At 40.9% G+C, this 24,575-nt stretch overlaps 2 protein-coding genes across 13 annotated transcripts in view; both read left to right on the forward strand.

The window, feature by feature from the left end:
- Positions 1-2,264, forward strand: part of CUL4A (cullin 4A) — a 34,778-nt gene extending 32,514 nt beyond the window's left edge. For 8 of the 9 annotated variants that reach the window (XM_083854892.1, XM_083854894.1, XM_083854891.1 and 5 more), the window contains 2 exons: positions 269-421; positions 692-2,264. In XM_083854892.1, coding sequence (XP_083711018.1) covers positions 269-421; positions 692-787 — 249 coding nt within the window. In that variant the 3' untranslated portion in view covers positions 788-2,264. Of the gene's footprint in view, positions 1-268; positions 422-691 lie in introns of those variants that run through there. The other variant, XM_083854895.1, reaches the window with a different exon arrangement.
- A 3,436-nt stretch (positions 2,265-5,700) lies between these two features.
- Positions 5,701-23,949, forward strand: LAMP1 (lysosomal associated membrane protein 1). Of its 4 annotated transcripts, none has more exons than XM_083884895.1 (9): positions 5,701-5,845; positions 14,813-14,937; positions 15,753-15,966; positions 16,074-16,232; positions 19,235-19,452; positions 20,906-21,028; positions 21,926-21,995; positions 22,166-22,336; positions 22,951-23,949. In XM_083884895.1, exons 1-9 carry the CDS (start codon positions 5,809-5,811, stop codon positions 23,088-23,090), a joined length of 1,257 nt encoding a protein of 418 aa, XP_083741021.1. In that variant the 5' UTR covers positions 5,701-5,808; the 3' UTR covers positions 23,091-23,949. The 4 variants fall into 4 exon arrangements, with proteins under 4 accessions (XP_083741021.1, XP_083741020.1, XP_083741022.1 ...); XM_083884894.1 differs by having other exon boundaries at positions 5,702-5,845; positions 16,071-16,232; XM_083884896.1 differs by having other exon boundaries at positions 5,702-5,845; positions 14,813-14,928; positions 16,071-16,232.
- Positions 23,950-24,575: the final 626 nt, after the last annotated feature.

Consider the following 24,575-nt stretch of genomic DNA (forward strand, 5'->3'; position numbering starts at 1 on the left):
GGAGTTTCTAAGATTTACTTTAATTTATCAAATGTAAAAAAAGATACATTTTTTCCCCTTTACATTACCCTTAATTTTCTTTTACTTGCTTTAGCAGTACACTTCAGAAATCACATACCTCTTAGACTGCAGTAATGCATGCACCTGTCTCAAGGATAAGTAAGAATGCATGAGTTTCATTTTATTGCCAAGGTTAACTATAGATATATAATTAATAAAAAGTAGCAACAGAAGGTGATTTGATTTGTGGTGTTGTATTGTTCTTTAGGTTGAGGAACAGGTCAGCACAACTGAAAGAGTGTTTCAGGACAGGCAATATCAGATTGATGCTGCTATTGTACGAATAATGAAGATGAGGAAGACTCTTGGTCATAATCTTCTTGTGTCTGAATTGTATAATCAACTGAAATTTCCTGTAAAGGTAACTTATGTTTTTGTTTGTCAAACCATCCTAGATTTATCTAAATATGTGTAATATATGTTTCTACTCAACTTGTCTACAAGAGCAAGAAATGTGAAATATCATAGAATTAAACCCAAAGATTAAGATATTGTGTGAATAAGTCAGAGTATCAGTAGTACATAAGTTATGTACTATGGTGCATTTCTTATGTAGCTTCTAGCAGTATTTTTTTAAGTTTGTTTGCCTTTGTATTACTAACTGTTATAATAATCTCATCTTTTCTTGTAGCCTGGAGACTTGAAAAAGAGAATTGAATCTCTCATTGACAGAGACTATATGGAGAGAGACAAAGACAACCCAAATCAGTACCACTATGTTGCATAAAAGAGAAGAAATAGTTTTATTTTAAAAAATAAAAATGAAAAAATAAAAACCAAAATCATGTATCTTCAGGACACCAAATACCTATGCTGTTCCAGACTTTCCTTTTAGCAGATTTCAGGTTGATGTATATTTTTCAACCAGCTGCATGCACTGCTGTGGAAAAGAAGCAAAATGACATGTTAACTGATCACCTTTGTCAAGACTTCTTACTAAATTTAAATGTCTTGGGGTTTTGTTTTTTTTTTCCCTTTAGTTAATCTTTTGTTCTCTTGGGTTCTTCAAAATTTAGTTTTACAGTTTTGTTTAACAATGTCATTGAAGTTGGATGAAAAGGTAAAATCACCTGTGGGAGAAATATTTGTGGGGGCAAGTCTGGTTTCTTCATCTAGGTGTTCCTAACTGCATCCATGAAGTCCCTAAATGCTGCATTCTTTAGCTACAGTGACAACTTGGGTAACTTTTTAAAAACCTTTCATAGGTGAACATGTATGTACAAGCAGTGTTGTTGAAATACACTGAAGTTTTGCACCATGGAAACCCTTAAACTTGTGTTCAGTTATTTTTCTTTCAAGTTACTAGAAACTTCAGTCTGGTTTGGATAAATCAGGTTTTGAAGTGAGATTCTTGAAGTGCCAAGAGGACAACTGCATTCATGTGTGTACTTAGCTGTTGGATTATTTAGCTAAAATATGGATTGTTCTATTATTACTACTTTTGCTGGCTTGGGTGGCAAAGATTAGATCTGAGTCAAAGAGGCCCTACCTCATTTTAGGGCAGCAGGTGTATTTCACTTTCTGTAATTGCCGTAACATTTAGTTCTGCCTTGAAAATAACATCCAGGGAACCTACTGTACAGTGTGCTCCACTTTAAGAAAACAAAACCTTTTTTAAAAAAAATACTTTTATGGTCTCAATATTGGGAAAGCATAGCTTTTTGTCTTGAAAGACTAAGGATTTTGTGAGTACTTTGTTACATATTGTACATATGTAAGTTGATTTGAATTAAGAGTGAATGACACTGTAGATGTGTTAGATAACTGTAACTATAAGGAAGACACCATTTCTGGTAATACTTGCAAGACTTTATTTTCCTGATTTGTCTACTGGTATGTTTCATTCTGTAAAAGAGCTACCAAAGGAGTTTTGATCACTACATAAATGAGAATTTAACTGAGCAATATTTTCTTGAGAGATACCTTACTAAGATTATGTAATGTGGGCTTTGTGCATCAAGTAAAAGGCCACTTCTTAAACAATGATATGAGGTGACAACTTGTGGAACTACATATTAAAAGTCCTTATTCTGTCCTCTGGTGTCATTAATTTTATTGCATTCTGAATTATTTTTGTTCCCTTTGTGTTTAGAAACTAAACATGTTTAGTTTATTGTATTTAAAGCATATTTAATATTATAATTTAATGTAGACTTATTTTAATATTTGAATCTTCAGTTAAGGCAAATAAAATCTTTGATGCATATTAAGTATTAATTTCTCAGCCTTTGTGAGACTGTGGCACTTCACTTTATTTTTGTGGGGTTTTTTTAGTGTTAGTTATACCATTCACTTTGTAGTTCACTTTTTATGTATATGGAAACCAATGAGATCCATCTTACCAGACTTCTAAACTGAAGAAGGAATATGCTTCACATAAAGGTAATGGCCAGAGGCTTTATCCACACTGAAAGCTGGCAGTAGTGTGCAGTAGCTATTGGGAAGCAGTGAGAATGTACTGCCTGCCCCTTCTGAACCCAAATGTTCTGGTTCAGTAGTTTTAGACAATAGGTTAAAGCAGTGGTGTTATCCTGAAGGTGACTGAAATGGTTCTGCCTCAAGAAGCAATGTTAATTGAAAGCGCTGAGATGTGCAGTTTTTCTTAATTGCCACAGACTGAGAACTCTTAGCCACGTTGTTCTGGTCTGGCAATTAAAAATGAGTTGTTCCACAGCAGTGGGAATTATGAAGCTTGTCCTTCTGTGCTGTATGCCCTTGGTACCTGACTGTATCATCCCCTGCGAATAACCTCAGGCAGCAACTCAAAGGGCTTCTCCTTGGTTCTGCCTTTCTGCTTGTGGGAGTGGGGGTTTTGTCCCTCATCCAGCTGCTGATCTCTGCCCATCCCCTTCCCCCCTGAACCTATAGAGACTGTCATGATCCCTGAACACTTTTCCAGATTGGACTGCAAGTGGCTTCAGGGGTTCAAAAGCTTTGGGAGAGACTGACAGGCCAGGTAACTGTGACTCTTTTTCTCAGGTCCTCGTTTTTAATTTGATTTCCTCAAGTTTTTCTTACTGGGATTTTTTATGTGCTGAACCAAACAGGTAAGCAGTTGCTTTGAGTCAGCATGGAAATCACTTCTCTGTAGTGGAATAGCTGTTTGATTGCTTTTCAGTAGCTGGTGGTAGAATTTGGCTGAGCAGCCTGTCTCAGTCAGTTGGTTCTTTGGTGTCACATTCCCTGAGCGTACCTGTACCCACAGGGCAGAGGATGTTAAACATTCCTTCCTGGAAAAGGAAGTGTTGAAGATGTTGGGCAGTAGCAAAGTAACAGTAATTGGATATCAGGAAAAATGTATTTACTGAAAGGGTTGTCAATCACTAGGCCAAGCTGTCCAGAGAAATGATGAAGTTGCTGTCTTCCAGGTAAAGACCTATAGATGTGGTGCTTAAGGACATAGTTTAGTGCTAGACTGGCAGTGCTGGGTTACCAGGTGAACTCAGTGATGTTTGAGGTCTTTTCCAACCTAAATGATTTAATTCTGTCTGTAGGTTTATTATCTTTGGCAGGTGTGCTCAGGGGAGTGGACTCTGTACCATGAACTTGGTTAGCCATTCCCAGCATGTCTCTTCAGAAAGGAAATAACTGTATGAAGTCAGGTAATACTCAGCAAAAGGCTCTGGGAAAAGTCATGTTTTGTGGAAATCCTTTCCTGGTAAAAATTCCTAGCCTGTACTCTGTTTCCCTTGCTTGTACTCTGCCTTGATCTCACAGGACAACTTTCACTGTACTAATGGCTCCTATATCTCCTGGGTGTTTCCCATTCTGCATCCATGGCTCTGAAGAAAGGCCAGGGAGTGCATCATGGTTCATTATCTGGGCCTGTGAGCATGCTGGCTGGCCAGCAGCTCTGTCAGATGAAATGTGTAGGGGCTGGGTATGGACTGCATTTCATTTCCCTCAGTGACAGCACTAATTTGGACCCCCAGGCTGTGTATATAGCAGCTTTTACAGAAGCTGTAACTTTGTTTATGTCTTACTGTGCTCTCATGTTGATTGATGTCAGCCAAGTTACCAAGCAGTGGGGCTGATGGCCAACACGGTTGTGCAAGAGTTGATGCATTCATCTAACAAACACCCTGGTAAAACCTGTACTGAAAGGAGATGGAAATTGGTATGGTGCCATCTCTGCACCATTAATAAAGGCCTAGTGAGCTAATGATCCACAGCATGGAAGGTCAACATCATTCTCTGCTGATAACCTTATGTTCTTTATTTACTAAATTTTACCACAATATTATTGCTTTATTCAACTTATATAGAGAGAGTGATTTTTTTTTTTTTTTTTTGGTAGCAATCCAAGCATCTGTTATTTTTTCCATTGATAGATGCCTATTAATTTTCCATCAGAGAGGCAGAATATTGCACACCCAGTGTAAACCTGAGCTTGGGCCTCCCTCTCCATTTGTCTTCCTCCACTCCCAGTGCAGGTTCCAAAAACTGATCCAAAATGAGAATAACCCATGTCTCACCTCCATTACCCTCAACTCCTTGGCAGATGAGTCATTCAAACACTTGACCAGAGCTGCTCCTTATGGCCTTTTTTCAAACTAACTTCTGCTTTTGGCAATGCAGGGCAAGAACAAAGATTGTTAGAGGGGTTGCAGGGAAAAACAAACCAATTAATATATTGCTGTGTCTAAAAATGCATAGATAAAAAATGCAGCATTAAGAAAGAAACATGTGTTTATAGCAATACCATTGAAAATGAAAGGTAGATTCCCATACCACCCTAAGGAGCAACTCATCCAGGATCTTTTGGGGAAACAGGAACTGTGAGTGACCTGAAACAAACAGCAAGGAAAGGTCAAGCTCAGAGCAGCTGAACTTGACTTAGCAGCTGGGAGTAGCTAAATTGCATTTCAAATGGGTTCAAAGTAAAAATGTATGAAGGCATCTTGGGAGCAGCACTCGTTCTGCCTCAGATGATTAATCTGGAGCAGGCTGCAGCCAGGACAGGGACTGTATGGCAGTCATGGTGAGAGAGCAGAGGCATGCTGCTATTGGGACTCATCCCAATCCCCCTAGAAACAGGATTTCAGGAGCAAGATACATGCCTTCTGAGGTTTCAGATGAAGCAAGCGTATCCCTAACAGTGTGGGTAAGAGAGAGCCTTGGATTACAAAGTGATCAAATGACCTGGCCTGTCCCTCTCCATTACACCTGACAATGTTTACAAACTAACTTCACCTTCTTTTCTGGTTTTCTCAAAAAAAAAAAAAAAAAAAAAAAAAAAAAAAAAAAAAAAAGCGATTCTTTAAAAAACATCAGACATCTGAAGCTACGTGAAATTGCAGTTTTTACCCATGCGAACAGACGTCATTAGCAGTCCCTGTTTTGTCTTGGAACACATGTGCCTCACATGTATCCCTGGGTATGTACAGCGAGAACACTTCAGAGATAATAGGCCATCGCCTTCTGGTGTTTTTATCCAGCTGGGCCTGAGTTACTGCTGTGCGAGAGGGCTGCCCTCAGCTCAGACCGCAGCCCCCCCGTCCCGGGCCCGCCCCAGCGCTCAGGGCCCCGCACCCCAAACCCGCCCCGCTCTCGCGAGATCCCGCCCGGGCCCCGCAGCGCCTCACGTGACGGGCGGTCCGCCCGCGTGACGTCACGGTCACATGACCGGCCGGGGCCGTCGCCAGAGCGCCCCGAGCGCGGAGCCGCCGCCGCCCCCCGCCCGTGCCCGCCCTCGGCCCGTGCCCGCTCCCGCCGCGCCCCGTCCCGCGCCCCGTCCCGCGCCCCGACATGGCCCGGGGGCTGCTGGCGGCGGCCGCCCTGCTCGGTAAGGGGGGGGGGACCCGGGCGGCCTGCACGCTCGGCGGGGTGGCGGTGGGGGGGGCGGGTCGCAGCGGCCTGAGGCGGCCCCGGGGCCGGCGGCGCTGGACGCGGCACCTGTAACCGGACACCGCCCGCCCGGCCGCTCCCGCCCGATGTCGGCGTTGCCGGGTGCTGACTGACCCGCGGGGCCTCAGGGCTCTTGGGGGGCCATCCCGCCCCCTCCCCGCGCCGGGGCCTGTGTCCCGGGAGCCTCTGAGGGCAGTGACGGGCGGGGGGCGGCGGCTCCGCGCTGAGCCGCGTTCCGGCCGGGGAACGCCGCTCCGGGCACCTGCGCTGGGTGTAGGGACAGCGCTCCGGGAAGAACCTGGAAACGCGCCTGGAGCACGAGGCGTGGAGACGCGGGAGCTACTGATGTCATTGCTGGGAAGCAGCGCTTTTCTATGGGACATGTGGTGCTCCGTTCCTTAATGGCTTTCTTCCTGCCATATCTTGAGTAAAACGTGAAACGTGTCTGGAATAGAGAGATTTCAGGGCCTTGACGAGAAGGTTCGTTTGAGCAGCAAGGCTTTTTAACAAGGAATTGCGTCTTGCTTGTTTGCTGATAACTACCTTGCTTTTGGTTTCTTGTCTCGAAAGCCACATCACACGACGCTGTCGGGTTTCTGAGATGTGGCTTTGGCAGCAAAGGAAACTTGTTCAGCAGCTGCCCAAAATATTTCCTAAATAAAGTAGCAGTTGAGAATGCTTATCTGCCATCGTTTTTGAGATAGGACGGTCTTTGCAACTCCTGTAACGTCTCTTTGGGGGTAAATATCCTTATCGCCATTGACCGTACTTCAGTTTCACTGAGCCCGAAAGATGCCACTGGCAAAGGGCACTGAGCAGTTCAGATATCCAGCCCTCGTGAGCCGGTGTAGCCAGCACAGTGATTTACAGTGCCCCTTGACTTGCTTTTTAGGCCTGCCAGCTGAAGTGTCGTCGAACTGGTGTTACAGTGGGAATTATTGAATAGTTTGGTTGATATAGTTATGGCTCAGATGAAGAACTGCTTTATAGTTTGCTTTCAGATCAGCTTTTGTGATTTTTATGTGGTACCATAGTTAATGCTTAACTGCAGTAGTCTTCCTCTGCTTAATTGGCAGTTGCAAACATCTTTGTCACTTTCTGGCATGTAAAATGTGTTAGGTTTCTGCAATGAGGCAACAGAATAGTTTATTTTACCACAGAGTAACTGTTTACTGATAGTCGGGACTTTGTACCAGTGTCTAGTAGCTTTGGGTGTTTGTGCATAACTTTATACTGCTATCTTGGGGGAAGATTTTGTGGTGCAAATAGAAACCCCTTTCTTGCAAGAGTGTGAGGTTTGGGTTATAGGTGAGGAGAGAAGAATAAGAGATCATGATAATATAGGAGCTGAAGACTTCAGATATTTTAGCTCATTTGCAGCCTTTAAGTCATCTGAGTGAACACTAATTAGGGTAAGGTCATGATCACAGGAGACTGAAAGAGTAGCATGGGTGGGGCAGATGTGAAACCTTGTTTGGTGATGCCTTGCTTTGGGATAGCAGGATTTTTTTTCCACCTGAATACCTCACCGTACCTCACTTACTGTTTCAGTTTTCTATTTAGATTGAGCAGCAAGCACTAAGCTGAATGTTTCATGTGTCAGCATTATTGAGCATTTTGTAATTGATTTCCTCTTTAGCATCAAACATACATGTGGAATTAATTAAGAAAACATTTAGGTAGTATATGGTACACGTAGGGAAAGAGGGCTGTGGAGAGTGGAAGTACCTCCCCTAAACTTAGCTGCTGCTCTTTGAAATTCTGAGTAAGATGGTGCTTGTCTGTTGTTGAGCACGATGAGTCAGTTGGGTTGTGTGCCAAACCCAGCAGAGCTGCTCGTGCTCTCTGAGATCTAGAGCACCCGCACAGTTTTTCATTACTGAAACACAGACACATCGGAGAACACTTCCCTGAAAGTTTAAGATTAGAATCAGACATGGATTCAGTGTAGTGAATAAGTAATGAAGTGCTCGAGATTTGCAGAAGGGAAAATTCGTTTTTCAAGGTAATGTGATGCCATTTCATAGTCACTGACGCATAATCCACATGTTTCTATTGCACAACTGTAGTCCAAAAAGGAATTTCAAACCTTGCTACCAATGTAGATAGTTGAGAGAAACTTGATAATGAATTGCAGCCAGTGAACAGTCTGCTGCTGAATTGTTTTTTTCAGGTTTGGCATTATCGGGTGTCTGGAACTGAGACCATTTTAACTTGGTTTTCACGAAATCTAACTCCTTTAATGTTGAGCAACTTTTGAAACATTGTTTGACCAAATGCTGCCCTTGACTATGCCCTGACACAGTGTTTGCTTGATAGCTGCTTGAAGTGTGTTGACACAGTCTCTAAGGATTTGAATTAGTGAGCCAGTTGTCAAGTGATAGGTTACTTGGCTTTGGCTTCAGCAGCTTTTGTGACTGGTGAAGTAACTTCTGACTTGCTGAGAACTCTGCAGATTCCCTGACATGCTACTTTTGAGATATGTTTCCAAGGTTTCTGTTCAGGCTGACCCAGGAGTTTCATTTTTGGTGTAGCCTGATTCTAGATTGTTCTGTAGCGATTAGGATGTATTCTAATCAGGAGCAGATGACAAAGTGAAGAATTGCCTCTAAGTACTGAGGAACCTGACTCAAAGATTGAGATTGATACTCTGTTGCAACATTAACTGCTGTTGTTATCTCTGATAAGCCTTTGTAGGTCTCAAAGATAAAAGCTTATTTCTAGTTAAAGGCACACCTTGCTTTTGCTTGTTGCAGCTTCAACAGTTTGTCTTTGCTCTCAAGTCAGCCATGATTATTTGGAAATTCCTTGAGAAACCTGGGTGCTGAAATGGATTTCTTGGTATGTGTTCTCTTAAGCTTGGCAGAAGACGCTCTTGGGCGTGAGTGGTGGGAATTGCAACAGCTCTTCGAACACTCCCTTGCATTACCTTGATTCTATATTGCATACTTTTAAATGTACCTTATGTTTTGGTAAATCAGGATTTCACGGTTTGTGACTTCAAGATGGACTGGTGTCCGTTTCAGTGTAACAGTTTCTTAACCTTCTCTGTCCTTTGTCAGCACTACTGACTATCAGTACTACTTTTTCTACTGTTAATTCCAAATGCGAGAGTCTTAGGTGCACCCTGGCATTAAGAGTACAGAGTTTAAATGTGCTTCAGCTCTGTGCAGTGGGTACTTGTTCCTCTCCAGTGTTCAGCCTTGAGCACAGTAGTTCACAGTTAATATATTTGATTTTCTTGTATTAGACTTCTGATGGCATCTGTTTTCCTAACAAGAATTCACTCCATATAATATTGGAACACCTATATTTTTACTTTCTTTGACGTGGTTAAGATCTACTCTGTAGGACTAGGAGAGTGGTTTTACTCGGGCAGTTAGTTTATTGCCTTGTTTCCAATAGTCTCTCCTCTGGAGAAGCTTTCTCTTTAAATTGTCACACAGTGCTCCTTTCTTCAAAACATTGTTTGGGGCTGGCAGCTGCCTTGAAGAATGTGTGTTAGTTGTGTGGTGTGATACAGCAGCACTAAGCAGAGCCAGTGCAGAATGGACTCGTGTGAATGCTGAAAAGGGTCTGGCCAGGGGAGTTCGGCTCTCTCAGTGCACTCATGCAGTCATTTGCTGTAGAGCTATCCCAAGACTTCCTTCCTCTAGATAGGAAGCCATAAAGAAGTTTCATGTGACTAAACTTGATGCAGTTGTGCAATTCTTGGTCAAATGGGAAGTGTACATGGCTGTTAGATAGCCTTTCCTTCCTAATGCTTTTGTACTTGTATAAATTGGTTTATAAAGACAAGTTATTCATCGCAAACTTGAATTGAGAAACAAAATGTTTACTGTCTTAATTGAAGTCAACAATATCAAAACTGTAATCTGAGATTGCATGAATTTGTCTCTTGGTTGGCAAGGATGCATATTCTGGGCTGGATCAGGAACTTGATATAATCAGGTGCTGCACCTGCACAAGTGCAGCTGGTTCTCTTATCCCCTAAAGTGCTCTCATGCATCCCTGAATCCAGCTCTGTTCTCCCTTTCCCCACCACTGTGTGTGTGTTGAAGTGAGTCCAGCCTGGTCTTTTCCTGCCAGCTTTCCAGATAGCCAGCATTCAATCTCATGTGTCCATTGGTGAAAAGCAAGTGTGTAACTCATAATCTTATAGTGACTATCTAACCTCTTGCAAAGTGTTTCATACATCAAGCAATTTTCCTGCTTTCAGTTGTTCCTGTCTTTTTCTTTCTATATTATCCCAAGATGGTATAGATTCTGAGTCCTAAGGAAGTGATCTTGACTTGGTCTTCTGATGAAGGACTTGGGCCTGGTGTCCCTCTGGGAGTGGTGCATATATTAGAAGACAGAGCATTGTAGGAGAGCATTAACTCCTTGGGGATTTTTCCATTCTGTTCTCTGGTATAGATTTAGGAGTTTAATGTGGTGACTACAGTTACCACTGTTCACAAAATGGAACTGAGATGACAGAATCATTCTGAACCATCAGAATGAGTAAATTACTGGTCAGTTTGGTTAACATGTACAATAGAAAATAAACCTTCTTTAGATAATAACCAGCATTTCTTATCTCCTTGGATTAATGCCCCACAGATAGCAGCGTTCGCTGTGTTTGTCATCAGAACACCTGGGCAAAGGTGCAGGGCAACACATCAGTGCTGCAGCTTAGGTACAGAATGATTATGGAGGGCTGGCCTTACACACGTCCCTTACCCCAGAGTGCTGCTGCACAGTAATTCCAGAGTGGGCTGGGGCTGAGGAGAGTCTGTGAGTGTGACCAGGCTGTGGGATACTCTGAACCCCGTCACAGCACATCCCAGGAACTGGCAGCTGCGCTGTGCTGCAGCCGTGGTTTTCCTCCTGAACACCATAGGCAGTTGATGTAACTTTAAACAGTCCCATCCGCTGGATAGCTGTATGGCTTGAAGTACTGATGATGCAGGATGTGTGCCCAGGTGGATTTGGATAGCTTGCTGCCCTTTATTCCAAGGTTTATTCCAAAAGAAAGAAAAACGGTGAAGAATTTTTTACTTACGCAGGAAACATGACTATAGTAATAAACCCCAGATTATACAGAAGTAGCTTTTGTGTTTCCTTGTTGTCAGTGTTCCATGTTTCTAATAAAAATTGGAGGCAAAGTAAATCATTAACTATAGTAACTGAAGTTCTCTTTGCAAGCAGATGGTGTACACAATTGCCATGAAATATGCTTGGTTTTCTAGTGCACAACAACCATTTGTCTCTCTCCCTTAGCAGGTTTCCATTATGTGGGAGAGTAAATCAGGGGTAGCTGTGTTTGACTAACAGGATTTCAGTTATAAGAAGGTTGAAACCTGAAAGCATGTGGTAGATTGTTTTGTTAGCTTTGTAGTGTTCAGCTTAAAACAAACAACTTTATGAGGTGGATTACTTTAAGATAAATTGTTAGACAATCAAGGAAGTATTTGTTTTATTTGACTTACTTATTTCATCTTAGACTGTTAATATACTTTGGGTTTTTTTGAGGTAGGTATGTTAAATAAAGAAGGATGCTGGATTTGATTCAAGCAACATCTCTAGTTGTTACTTTAACAGTTACTTTAAGTGTTTTCTTGCATGAGATTGTAATTGCAGAAATTAGGTATAAAGGGAGAGATTGTCTTCTTATTTTTAATTGAAAATATGCAGCTAGAATGAATATTATAAGCAGTCTTTTTTTTTGGAACTTACTGGAATACAAAGGAAGCGTCTGAACCAAGTGAAATTTCTTTGATGTTAGTACTTTTTTGGTAATTCCTTTGCTAAATATCCATAATGTAGTGTTTCCAGCCAAGTAAATAATGAGGCTAACAAAACTTACTTTTTGCTATTGAAAGGTCTTGGACTGCTTCATTTGAATCTGAAGCACTGCACTTGCTGTGCCACAGATAGTTGTCTTAGAGGGCTCTGCAGTTTATTAAGAGGAACATTTAAAGCCTAAAGTTAAGAATCTGGAGGTTGTATCAGGTTTTGTGTTTAACTGCAAAGAATGATGTTGTTATGAGATGTACAAACAGTATTCTCAGCTTGTAGATATGCCCTGATAGAATTAAGCAATACATTATATAACTTTATTAGAAATACTCTCAGGATAGATTGATTCAACATCATTTTGCTTTTCTGTACTCTTGACATTTTGGCTGTAGGCTTGTAGTGTTTGTGGGCTGGTGATGATTCATGCATTAATCACTACTCGACACTGAAACTGCCTTCACCAAACTCAACAGCTGTTTTCCTGCGAGACACAGGGAGCTGTTCCTCTGCCTTAAACTGGCTGGGGCAGAGAGTAGGTGGGACCTTCTTTCCTTCAATGTCTTGATTTGTTCTTCAGTGGTTTTTTCTTAGTTTTTCCTTGATCCTGTGTCCCATACGTTTTACTTGGTTTCATCTGCATTCCTTCAAGACCTTGGGAGCGGATGATGCTGAGCTCAGTCCTCTCTGATCACCATCCCTGTGGTCCCAAGTGTTGCCTTACGTGCAGTCAGTTCTCACCACTCCATCGAGGACAGCTCAGTGTCTCGTGCTGGATGTGTCTGTCTCATCACTGAAACTGCAAATCCAGCAGCTGCTGAGTATTTCTTAAGAAGGACTGGAGTTTTATAGCAATTGTTCCACCCACACTAATGAAATCAGGATTCATATAATGATGTGACTTTAATCTTACAAACATCTAGTAGTTATGCAGGTGTTACTATTTAATGTTTATTCATGCCCCTTATTCTTTATTACTTAAACTTCCTGAGGGTGATTTATCAGCTCTTCATTACCAGAATTTGTCTGCCATTTGATGCTTTCTGGTACCTCTGCATTGTCTGTTGTTCTCTGAATCATTTGTAATGGATGGGTCTGTCGTGTTTTCATTTAGGTCAGCAACATTTTTCTTAATTGTTTTTCAGTCTTTTCCCTGCATTTCTTTTAAAAAAATACTTTTCTTTCATTCTTCTACTCCGTTACTTCATTATTTTTAGCTCTAAAATTGCCGAGATTTTAATAGCTGTCAAAGAAGGGAAATTTTCATTCTAGCACGTTTTTCAGCCATAGTGTTAGTTCAAGGAGCAGTGGATTCTTATTCCCTGCCTCTATGCTTTTCCACGCTGTGCTAGAAATCTTCAGGAAAGTGTAAGCAGCTTGCTTTGGAGAAAACCACTGCTTGCATGAAATGTAAACAAATTCTAGATATAAATGGAAATTGAAGGAAACTTTGCAAATTGAAACTTCCGTGTGGAGTAACAAGTTTCTGATACTGCTCTGAATTGCAGTAAATCACATTCATTTGTGGATATGTGGTCCTTAATGAACATTTTATGCTGGACATAAAGGCAAAGGTAGGACAGTTTGTGCTTGAAATAAGTTTTCTACACTACCTGTTCTTAAGCATTTTCTCTCTTCTGTCTTATCTCTGATTTCAAGTCTAGACTCTCCAAAAACTGGGTAAAGTTGAGTGAATTCCAGTTTCAGCTTTGCCCTCTTTGGTGCTGGGAGAGGATGTGATGTTGCTAAGGGGAAAGCAACAAGGGAAAATGCTTGCTGGGTGCCAGAGAAATAGTTTCCAATGTGTTCCTGCAACTGATGTGCCTTCTACGGAAGTCCAGCTGACAAAAGTCCAGTTTTTCCTAATAATTGTCTTCAAACGCTTGTATACACCATTGTTTTGCAGTGAAAAGTTTTGGTTTTTTAAAACTTCTCAGGGAGGGAACTTAGGTAATGAATAAATCCCTCATCTGGATCTCTTTGCTATTATCAACAGTTGAATGGATTAGCATGTTTGACTCCTTAAAGCTTATTTGCTTGTGATAATGGCTTATGTCTTGCAGTTGGTTTTTATCAGGTTTTCTGCAAGACTGAAGTTGTTGCAAATGCAAACTGATAAAAGTGCCAGCATGAAAAAAGTGCAGGCTTTTTGCAGTGTGGTGGTGAAAAATCAAGAATCTGAAAAAGAAAAGGTTCTAAAATAAAGAACTGGTGAGGTGCAGGAGCACCGTCAGGTATCCCTTGCCCCAAATGAAGTAGGAGATAACCAGCTTTCCAGCTGTTTCCCGCCCGCCAAAGCGTGTTCCCTGTGTGAAGCTTTGCTGGCACTGGCCCCTGGTCACACTGGGGCCAGTCCTGCCATCAGGAAGGATGATCGTGTGCTCCCCTTGCTGCGTGTTCTTGCCCTGTGGAGTCGGTACTTTGGGCAGTTGTACTCAGAGGCTGCAGTGGAACAAGGGGCAGAAAAGCTTTTCTCAGCAGCTCAGTCTGAGTTTAGCTTAAACCAGTCAGGAAGACGTAACATCAAGTCTGTATCAAGGTCTTGGCCTCCTGCTCCTCTGAAGTGTGGAGAGCATGGGGACAGTAAAGAGAAGTTCTCCTGGCAAGGGTAGCATGCTATTTTTGGCAGTGCCTTCAAAACATCTGCAGTCAGTCCAGGCTTTCTAAATGGTTTATTGAGTGCATGTACAGCTGAGTGTCCTGGTACAGCAGGGGTGAAGGCTGCATGTTGTGCTCTGGGGGGAAGGCAGTGTTGGAGGCATGCAGGATCAAATAAACTAAGTCAGGTCTGGCTGAAGATGGTAAAATTGTTGCTGTGTATGGTGAACACTGAAGCTGCTTTGAACACTATGACTGGTGTTTGTTGCATGTTTTTCTTATCTCTTAGGACCCAGCATGTCAACAGTTTTGGTTTGGGTGGCTTTGCATTTTTATAAATGAGGTGTTTTGTCTTCTGTTTGTTAGAGATGTTGAAGCTAATCTAGCGACTGTTAATGCCCAGGTTTCCAAACTCAACTGATGCTTAAGTTGTACTCACAAAATGTGCAGTTGTACATAGTTGTCTCTTTGAGATTAAAAATGCAAATTTATGTGACATCAAGTTAACCATTTTTTTTATTTTTATCAGGCTTTTTACAGGCTTCCTCTTCATTTGAAGTGAAAGATTCAAGTGGTAAGGTCTGCATAATTGCTGATTTGACAGTCGCCTTCTCAGTGGAATACAAAAACAGTGGGCAAAAAGAGGTAAGGGCAGTGAGTATCTTACTGTTTGTCATTTATTAGTATTTTTAGTATTATAAAATATGTGATATCTTTGCACATGTGCAATATTTAAATTTTCACTGAGTATCTATGAATGAGAAACTGCTTCAACAAAGATTTTTACTCTCCCAGTCATGTTGCATCGGCTTTTCTTTATTATGGATGCTTCTTCTAATGAAACAGCAAGGTTGAGACTGCCTGAAACAATCACAAAAGAAAATGTGAAATTACTTTTGTGATTGAAATTCCACACCTGTCCTGTTGATAACTAAAATGGCTTTCACTGGAACTGTAAAGGCAAAAAATACTACAAGTTCTCTTTTGGTAACTTGGTCACGCTCACATGGACTTAAATCTGAACTGAAATGGCTGTTGGCATGTAGCTTTTAAAATTTTTAAACTCTGGAAATCTGTGACCTTTTTACTTAGCAAATCTCTAGATTTCAGTGTATTTACAGACTAGTGCGATGCTTACAAATTGTTCCATATTAACAGCAGAAATTTGTTAATGAAAAATTAAGAATTTGCCTTAACAAATAAGTTTGGGGGTTTTTTGTATCTTCACTACTGAAATAGGAATTGGGGATTATTTATACTCTTATTGCAGTTTTGTGTTGTTGATTTTTTTTTTCCCTAGGCATCAGCAAAATACAGGGTTAAAAAAATGCTACTACTGTACCAGTGGTGTATATAAGTAGACATCTTGTAGTAAATATTAATGTCTACTGTATGTTTGTAACAGTTTCATAAGATATTTTAAAAGCCATGAGGAAAAGCTTACATGAATTTTATTTTCTGCCCCACAGTTTGTACACTTTTTTCTTCCACAAAATGCTTCAGTAGACTCACAGAGCTCCTGTGGTAAAGATAACGCATCTCATTCAGTTCTGGTATTGGATTTTGGAGCAGGGCATTCATTAAGCCTGAATTTCTCAGAATCTGCAGACAAGTACCAAGTTGAAGAGTTAGTTTTCCGCTACAATCTGTCTGATGCAACTTTATTCCCAAATTCAACTACAGGTAAAACAAAAACTTCCTGTTGTTATTGTGAAACCCTTCCAGATGTAATACTGAATCCTTTCTTTGAATGCTGGTACATACTAATGCAATGTATCTTTTTACAGAAGGTGTGAAGACCGTATCACATAAAAGTATTATTCAGGCACATGTGGGCACAAAATACAGATGCATCCACTCCAAGCACATCAATATGAAGAGTGTGAATGTTACTTTTAGCAATGTCACTTTGGAAGCCTATCTCACAAACGGCACTTTGAGTGTGAACAGTAAGTATCTTGTAACAGAAAATGTACTTGATGAGCTAATATTTGCAATAATAGGTTTTTTCTTTTTAAGTCCTGACTAATCATATTTGAAGTGGGTACAAGCTGGATCTGAAACTGATAACAGCATCTTTTGAAAGGAATAGACTTGCCTCAGGATTTCTCTGTAGGATGTTGGAATCCATGGCTAGGGGATAGTGCCCTGGGTTCCCATTGATATTGGAACTGGGCTCTTCATGAGTGTGGGTGTTAAACATATGCTGCAGTAGGTCAAGTGGACACATGGCCAAAATCCTAGTTTTAAGAAGTGTCTGATAACTCCCAAGCATTATGGCCTCTACCAAAGTAATTTGAACTAGTTACTGTGTGCTCTGGGGAAAATTAGTGAATTAATGGCAGACAGGAGAGAATTGGCCTGTGGAGAGCAGAAAGATGCATCTTCCTACAGGAGATTTTATGTCAGCTGTAACCATCAGGTTTTTCTCTTTCAGGCACAATCACAAAGTCATGTTTTTATCTTGATTGTTTGTGTTGAAAAGTAGTGTGGAATTTTACTTCAAATTATTAAGGGCCAATTACTTCAAGTTCATGTCCTTTGAGGCAGCAGTCCTCAAACACAAAAGAGATGTATAACTGGACATCCATACTGTCTTAAGGAGTGATAAGTCTGCCTTACTCTTACAGTTTTCATCTTCCCTGGGAAATGTAGAACTTTTCCTTAGCTGTTAATCCCATTTATGCACCTGCTAAGTTGAAACAAATATTAAGAACTAGGGTAGCCAGTGCTAGTATGGAATGGGTACAATGAACAAGTGCCTTCTACTGGAGTATCTCTATTTCTGTGAAAAATACCTTGCCTGATGCATGATAACAGTGGGTGGCATTGCTTTCTTTTATGGCTGCTTCACATGACTTGCTCAGATTTGTATGTATCATTCCCTTGATCTAACTTTTCCATTCAGTGTATTAGTTTGCAGTAAAGATGTGTACCTACATTTATGCTTAAAAAAACCCACACCAAACCCTGATTTCTATTACTGCAGCCTTCAGAACTATATATTTTTTAATTATGAAATTTGATCTAATTGTTTTACCAAGTAAGTATGATAAGTGATCATTCATCAGCAGGCTCAAACATAAGACATGATACTGGGAAAAGCTGATTTTTAACTTCTACAAAACTTCAATAAAATCTCCCTACTGTGTAATACTTTCCTTTTCAAGACCTTAAGATCTGCTCTTATATAGTCCTCTGCTTCCATTCTTGTAGGCTTGAGCCTTCTCTTGTCCCTTAGGCAGCTAGTTATTGATAAACTTTAGATCAGGAATTTTTCCTTAATTTTTTTTCCCTGCAAATCTTTAATGAAAGGATATTTCTGCTGGTGATCCGCACAAGGCTTACTGAAGGGAAGAAGGGTCAATGTTCAGTGCATCTGCATAACTAAAAATTGTGGCTTCTGTCAGTGTACTACCAGTTAGTGACTGAGGGGATGGGAGAGGTTATCTGCAGCTCTGAAAGGAGACTTCCATTTTCTCTCTCTTGATAATTTTGTCAGCTCCTTTCCTGTAACTTCAAGAAAAGATGTTAGAATTTGTCTCATGTTTTGATCTACCCTGAAGAGCTACTACAAATTGCTCTAAATTGGTTCAGTAAAAATAATGTATCAAAACTCCAACTAGGCTAAACTTGCACTCAATGTGATTTGGTTGTTTCCATCTCGGCCAACTTAAAGAAGAGCCTCTATGTGTTGAGGTCTTGCAGATAGAGGGTAATTCTCTATACCTAGAAAGCTGCTTTTTTGTTTGTTAGGAAATGATTGCATTTTGAGATCAGACCAGTATCAGTCTACAAAATACAGGATCACTCCTTCATCCACCTTCATTCTGCTCTCGGACTTTCCAGCAGTGGAATAGAAATAGGAAAGCATGCTATGTTGGAGTGTGTGTGACTTCAAATTGTGTGATTTGAGTTCCTCTTTCTGAGCCATAATCAAAAGTTAAGCTGCTGTTTAAGGCTATTTATTTATTAAGTGTCTTCTATCTGCAAAATGTGTATGCATTAAATTTTAGAAGTAGGCCCTTTGAGTCAGTTGGATTGTTGCTGCAGTTGCTGTTGTCCTTAAAAAGTTGCAAGTTGTTATCCCTGGCATGTGGGGATGACCTTGGATTCGAACATGGAAGCCTCTACTTTAGTAATGTCTTTGTTATGACCTTTGGTTTTGGCTTAGATGTTCAATGCAGGAACCTTCTTGGCTCCCAGATCAAGTTAAGATCTTAAGATCTTGCTGCCACATGTTTCCAAGTACTCTGGCAAATAAATCAGAGTTGCTGTTCCCCTGGAAGTTGCTGCTGGACTGGATGAAAAGAGAAGGTGAACTTGCACTCCTTCACAGCCTGGTTAACCCCTTGGAGGGTGGCTTCTCATGCAGCCCTGAAGGGAGGATGGATGTGAGAGGATACAGCAGAAAACTTGGTATCAGGAGCAGTGTAGAATCCCCTTGTTAAGGACAGAAGAGCCACAGCAATATCTTAAGACTACTCTGGGTATTGCCAGAATAGAATAATGAGAATGAAGGGAAGGAGAACACATCTCCTGGGAGTCCACTTTGAACAGTGGGCAGGAGAACTGTTCCTTTGCTTTTCCCACATAAGTGAGTGATAGGGATCCCAGCCTGGCTACAGCAAGGAACACTGGCTCTGTCAGATTTATCCTGACCCGATGGCAAAGTGAAATGATGGATGTGAATGAAAGTGGATGTGGTCACCATGAACTTCAGTAAATCACCAGCAGAGGTGTCATTTACACATGACAGGCTTTAAAAGGGTCTTAAACTTTGCAACAAGAGTTTAGGTAATGCTTTACCTTTGTGTTTCTGAGCTTTTATTATCTTTTATAAGGAAAAAAGCTACTTGAAATTGCATCTTCCGTTCCTTCAGGGATTAAAAAGGTAGATCATCCCACAGCTTCGTTTTGGTTGGTAATGACTGTTTTCCTTTCTCTGCAGAAACAGAATGTGCTGAAGATATGGTTTCTACTACTGTAGTGCCTACAACTCCTAAACAGATTACTACCCAGGTTCCAACAACTCCTCCAGCACCAACATCATCACCCCCAAATCCTGCAGTTGGTAAATACAATGTGACTGGTCCAAATGGAACCTGTGTACTCGCCCACATGGGCTTACAGCTTAATATCACCTATCCAAAAAAAGATGAAAAGAAGGTACATTTTGTTTTCTGTTTCTTCAAAGCCTTCAAATTTCTTTTTTGGGGAAGACTTGGTAAATTATTATAAGCTAACCTTTTTCTTTAAAAAGCCCAAGTGTTTATGTTCATCCATCATTATTCTCTATTTGAATGACTTAACCTGGTTAGACTAGTGACATTTCAAACACTTGTACTGAAAATGGTTCTTAAGGATTTTTCCATTCACTAAAAACAGTATTAAACTTGTCTGTTGAATCCAGGAAGTGTATATATGGTCATTTAAGAAAAGTAGTAAAAATTACCAAGATATGAGTAGGGGAATGCTGTTATCAAAGCTGCAATTGAAACAAGATTTTTAAACTGTTAAAAAAATGCAGAAATTTGGCCTGAGGCATAGAAAGAATGAATGGCTAATAGAAGGGAAAATTGCTGCTGTAAAACTGGACAGGCTTGTGCCTTAATTACCTTCCAGCCATCACTGAAGACATTTGGGTTTGACTTTGATGCTTAAAACCTACCTAACAGCTGATTTTAATAGTAAAAGAAAAAAAATTTTAAAAAATTTTTAAAAACTTTTTAAATGTAAGATCCAGCCCTGGTACTGATTCTGTCCCTCCACTACTGGTGGAGAGCCCAGATTGCCAGCCCTATGGACAAACCCAGAGTCCCAAAGGGACTATTGAATCCCCCCAACAAGAAGCAATGGTGTTGCAAAGGGAACTGCTGCATTTATTTGTGATGTTGATGACTGAAAGGTAAAATCATGAGAACTTACAGCTGGTGGGTGGCTGTAAAGTGGCTTGTTATGATGGTAACTGTATTTTAGCCACCTTAATTGTGTGAAATTCCCTAATTCTGGTGTTCTACTTCTGGTGGAACAGCTGATTTCTAGTGTCATGACCAGTGAGGAGGTGGCAAGTAGGTATTCTGGTCACTTGAGGATCAGCTAAGAGCTACGGAAAGGGTTTCTATTTAATTGTTTGGCCAGTGCATTTAACCCACAGCCTTCTGCAGATGCAAGACAGTATAAAATCATGAACCATGGACAAAACTAAAACATTTTGAACTGAAATGACACAAGATGATTGTTTTGACAGATGGTCTCCTTAATTGCTTCTACCTTATGTCAAAGCAGTATTTTATAGCATCTTGCCCTCTGTGTAGTGTGGTGGTTCTTGATGTTTTTCCTTATGCTGCAAGGACCAAAGAAATTTGTGTGGAGAAAGCAGTGGGTTCTTGGCTGCAGCCAGTCAGGTTGCAGAAAGCTCTGTTAGATGTGCCCTTAGTTGTCTGGTAACTCAGATGCAGCCTGCACAGGTCTGAAATGTGCCCCGGTGTCTGGAACATAGCAAAACATTGGGCAAACATGATAGTGTAGGCATGAGACACAAGCCAGCTACGCCTCCACTGAGTGTAGGGTGATGTGCTCAGTCTCTTCAAGTGCCATAATTGCTCCTCTTCTCTCACAGATGGGTTTGGATTTGCTGAATTTCATACCAAATAATACAATTTCTTCTGGGAGATGTGACAGTACATCTGCCTTGTTGAACCTGACTTTTGAGAAAACCAGCGTTACCTTCCAGTTTGCATTGGTAAGAATCTCTGCACAGAGCGTGTAGGATCTGCAGGACTTCCCATGGGGGAAAACTAACTGGGGCAAGTGCAAGAGGAAAAATGACAGCTGCAGGAAGGGCAGTAACTTTGCTTTTAACACTAGGATTTAGTGGGTTTTATGCTTGGTAACCACTGTGTGAAAAGACTATGTTTATGTATATATGCACACATGCGTATGTGTACACAGAAAAGTATTTTGTTTAGAGTGAGAACTCCCTTGAAGATTCTGAATGTTGCTTACTCTTCAAGGCTTCTTGACGAAACTGGGAGCAGCCTGTGCCAAGTGGGCATCTCATCTAATTTTGGGCCTGGAGCTGGATTTAAGTCCTCATTAATAATCTGTGTACACCCCAAAGGCCAAGAGTGCTTGTCTTCTAGTCTCCTGTGATGGTGGGAATCCTGTTTCCCACAGCCCTGCCCCAGGTGCTGTACTGGAGCTGCGTACCTTTGAGGACTGAATCCACGGCTTGTCAGAGCTTCATGCTCCTTTTAATGCCAGTCACCTTGAGCTGTTGCTGTTAAATGACTCTACAGCTCTGTGGGGTTCAAATTCACTGCTGATAGGCTGCTTAAGCGATGGGTGAGATTATACTTGCAGTGTGGAAGTCGTCAACAGTTTGGGTTGACAAGGCCCCCTTTCTCTGCCTCTTTGCCCTCTGACAAAATAATCTTCCTTAAAGTGCATACTTTCTGTAGCTTTTCTCTCCTAAAGTCCAACTAAACACCTCCTCTGGATGCTCATCCCATTTGTGGTCTACATTCTAAAAACCTTTCTCAAAATGCATGCAGAATGGAACCTGAACATGAACAGCTTATGTTGCATATCGTCAGCTTAAATGACAACTACTGATTTGTTTGCTTTTGTTTTTTTAAAGAATGCAAGTGCTGGAAAATTCTTCCTGCAAGGTGTGAGTGTAAACACGACCCTGCCTTCTGAAGCAAAAAGTAAGGACTTCTAAGAAATGTACTCTCTGTGATTACTTCGGTAAATATTAAGGGTAGCCTGCATTAAATAATGGATAAGAAATGTTGGGGATGAGTGTATCAAATTGCAGCTCTATGAGCTTACAGCTCCTGCTCTTCAGATTTATATAATAAGACTTTCTCTTACACAGATCCAAATTTTGAAGCATCAAACAACAGCATGAGTGAGCTACTAGCTTCAGTAGGGAACTCCTACAAGTGCAGTTCTGAGGAGAATCTGCAGGTCACAGACCAAGCCTTTGTCAATGTATTTAATGTTCAGATCCAGATTTTCAAGATTGATGGAGACAAATTTGGGCCAGGTAAGAGGTTTGCATTTGGCAGCCCCTGTCAAATCCAAGATTTGTAAAGTATACTTTGATATAAATATAACATTCTGTAGTCAAATGTCAGCTTGTGGGTGCTATGCTTAGTCTCTGCATGCCCCAGTACATATGATGTGGGGGCTGATTAAGATGTCCAAGTTGAGGCTAGTGTGAGAAGTATGCAAAAAGCTTTGAAATAACTTGGACTTGTTCCTGATGGTCCAGAGAAGATTTAAGGAAGGGTGCTACCTTTCCATCCAAACTGTGTGCAGACAGTTGTGTAAAAGGGGCAAACCTGTCCCTGGTGACTACGATAAAAGCAAAATGACTGTGGGAAGGGTCACATAGCTATTTATGATGGTTACATTTGTGTGTAACTAACAGCTCTTGAGGAGGAAACAATCAGTATAATCTCCATAATGTGTATACAGCTGGTACTAGAAAGACTTGATCCTGAATGATCATAGTTAGTGGACTTGGCTTCCTTTTCACTGTTGGCAAGCTAGCTGAGCCAGTTTTATCTACGTGCTGAGAGCAGAATGCTGAAGTTCTGGATGTAGCCATCTGTTGGTGCACTAGTACCTAACGTGGATCTTTTTCTCTCTCTTCAGTGGAAGAATGTCAACTGGATGAAAATAACATGCTGATCCCTATAATAGTTGGTGCAGCCCTTGCTGGTCTTGTTCTAATTGTCTTGATTGCTTACCTGATTGGCAGAAAGAGGAGCCATGCTGGATATCAAACAATTTAATTACTTGCACTAAAATTCAGCGTTGATGAAAGCAATTGCAAGAGGCTGGGGGAAAAAATCCCCCTACATTTCCCCTGAACTGGTTGATATTGTAACATCTTTTCTTGCAAATTGCTTCTTTAAAGTCTGCTTTATTAAATGTGAAATCATCTTGCAGCATTTAACTATGCACAAAAATAATTTCTGAAGATTCTGGTCTTTAATTTTGCTAACTAGTTTTAATATTTACCCACTTAGAAACAAGCTAAAAGTTTTTAAGGGTGCTTTTTTGGAATTGGTGTAAGATCATGTCAGCTACAGATTCCAGAGAGGGATGTTGCTAACTCTGACTCAATTTCAGAACTCTTAACAAAGGGAAAAGGTTAATTATTTGCACCGCTGCAATTGAGCGATGATGTAAAGTATACTGATGATGCATTTGAAAAAATTTAGTAACAACTGACAAAATTGAAATCTAAAATCTGAACTTCACCTTGTCTCTTAGGTGTGTATTTTTTACTAAGCTTTAAACTCAATGCCTGGCACATGCAGGGTGTGAACGACGCAATACTCAAACCTTACAGGAACTCTTTATGATTGGACAACTCCCCTGTTTGATATTTTTGATGCTATGCCAGCTCGTTAGGAGCCGGTACTTTTTTAAAATGGGTGTTATTTTTATTTACTTTGTTTTGTAAAGTGATTTCAGTCTATTCTGTTGGAAGGTTGAGAGATCCTGTTACTGCACATGTGTACAATATAGATCTCAATCTGCTGATTCTATTGCTTTAAACTTGGCTGGGGGTTGTACACTTTAAGGATCAGTTCTTATGTATGCATTGCCTGTAACAATGCTAATAAAGACACTTTTTTTTCTGTATTTCTTAGTATTGCTGATCGCTCTTAAAACCATTTCTTGAGGGCTGAAGTCATGGTTTGGCTATACTTGGGAACCTTCAGTCTTTAGTGTGGAATTAAACAAGTGCTTAAGTTTTTTCTTTGTGGTACAAAGGAAAACCTTAATGTGTGTGCTGGAATCAGGTTCGTTTTGCACTTTGTGTTTGGAAACAAGGAAAGCTGTGAGTTGGTAACCTGAGACTTAGAGAAGTTAACTCTTTAAACTGCTACTTCCTGAGACATGTCGGTACATGAGTCTGCCTGGCTAAGCCTCCCTTTCTGACAGTGCTGCTAAGGTTCTTAGTTTAAGGACTGTGTAAATGACCTTTCATGATTGATTTTGTACCAGCTCCGCAGGGCAGGAACTTTGGACCAAAGCCCTGCAACGTTGAAGGTACCTGGAAGCCAGGAATTTTGCTAGTAGAGAATAGTGTTTCCTAACACCTGCTGACATAGTAGGAGTATGTTACTGCTACTGTCCTTATAATTCAGTACTTGAGGAAAAAGGTGTATGTCTGGTACCATGAAGGATAGGAAGCTCAGAATCACTGTGCCGTAGCAGTCTTTAGAAGAGCACTCCTCTACTTCTGAAAAAGGGGAAGCCATGCT

Source organism: Zosterops lateralis (genome assembly GCF_965231275.1).
Source record: "Zosterops lateralis genome assembly, chromosome: 2".
Classification (NCBI taxonomy): Eukaryota; Metazoa; Chordata; class Aves; order Passeriformes; family Zosteropidae; genus Zosterops; species Zosterops lateralis.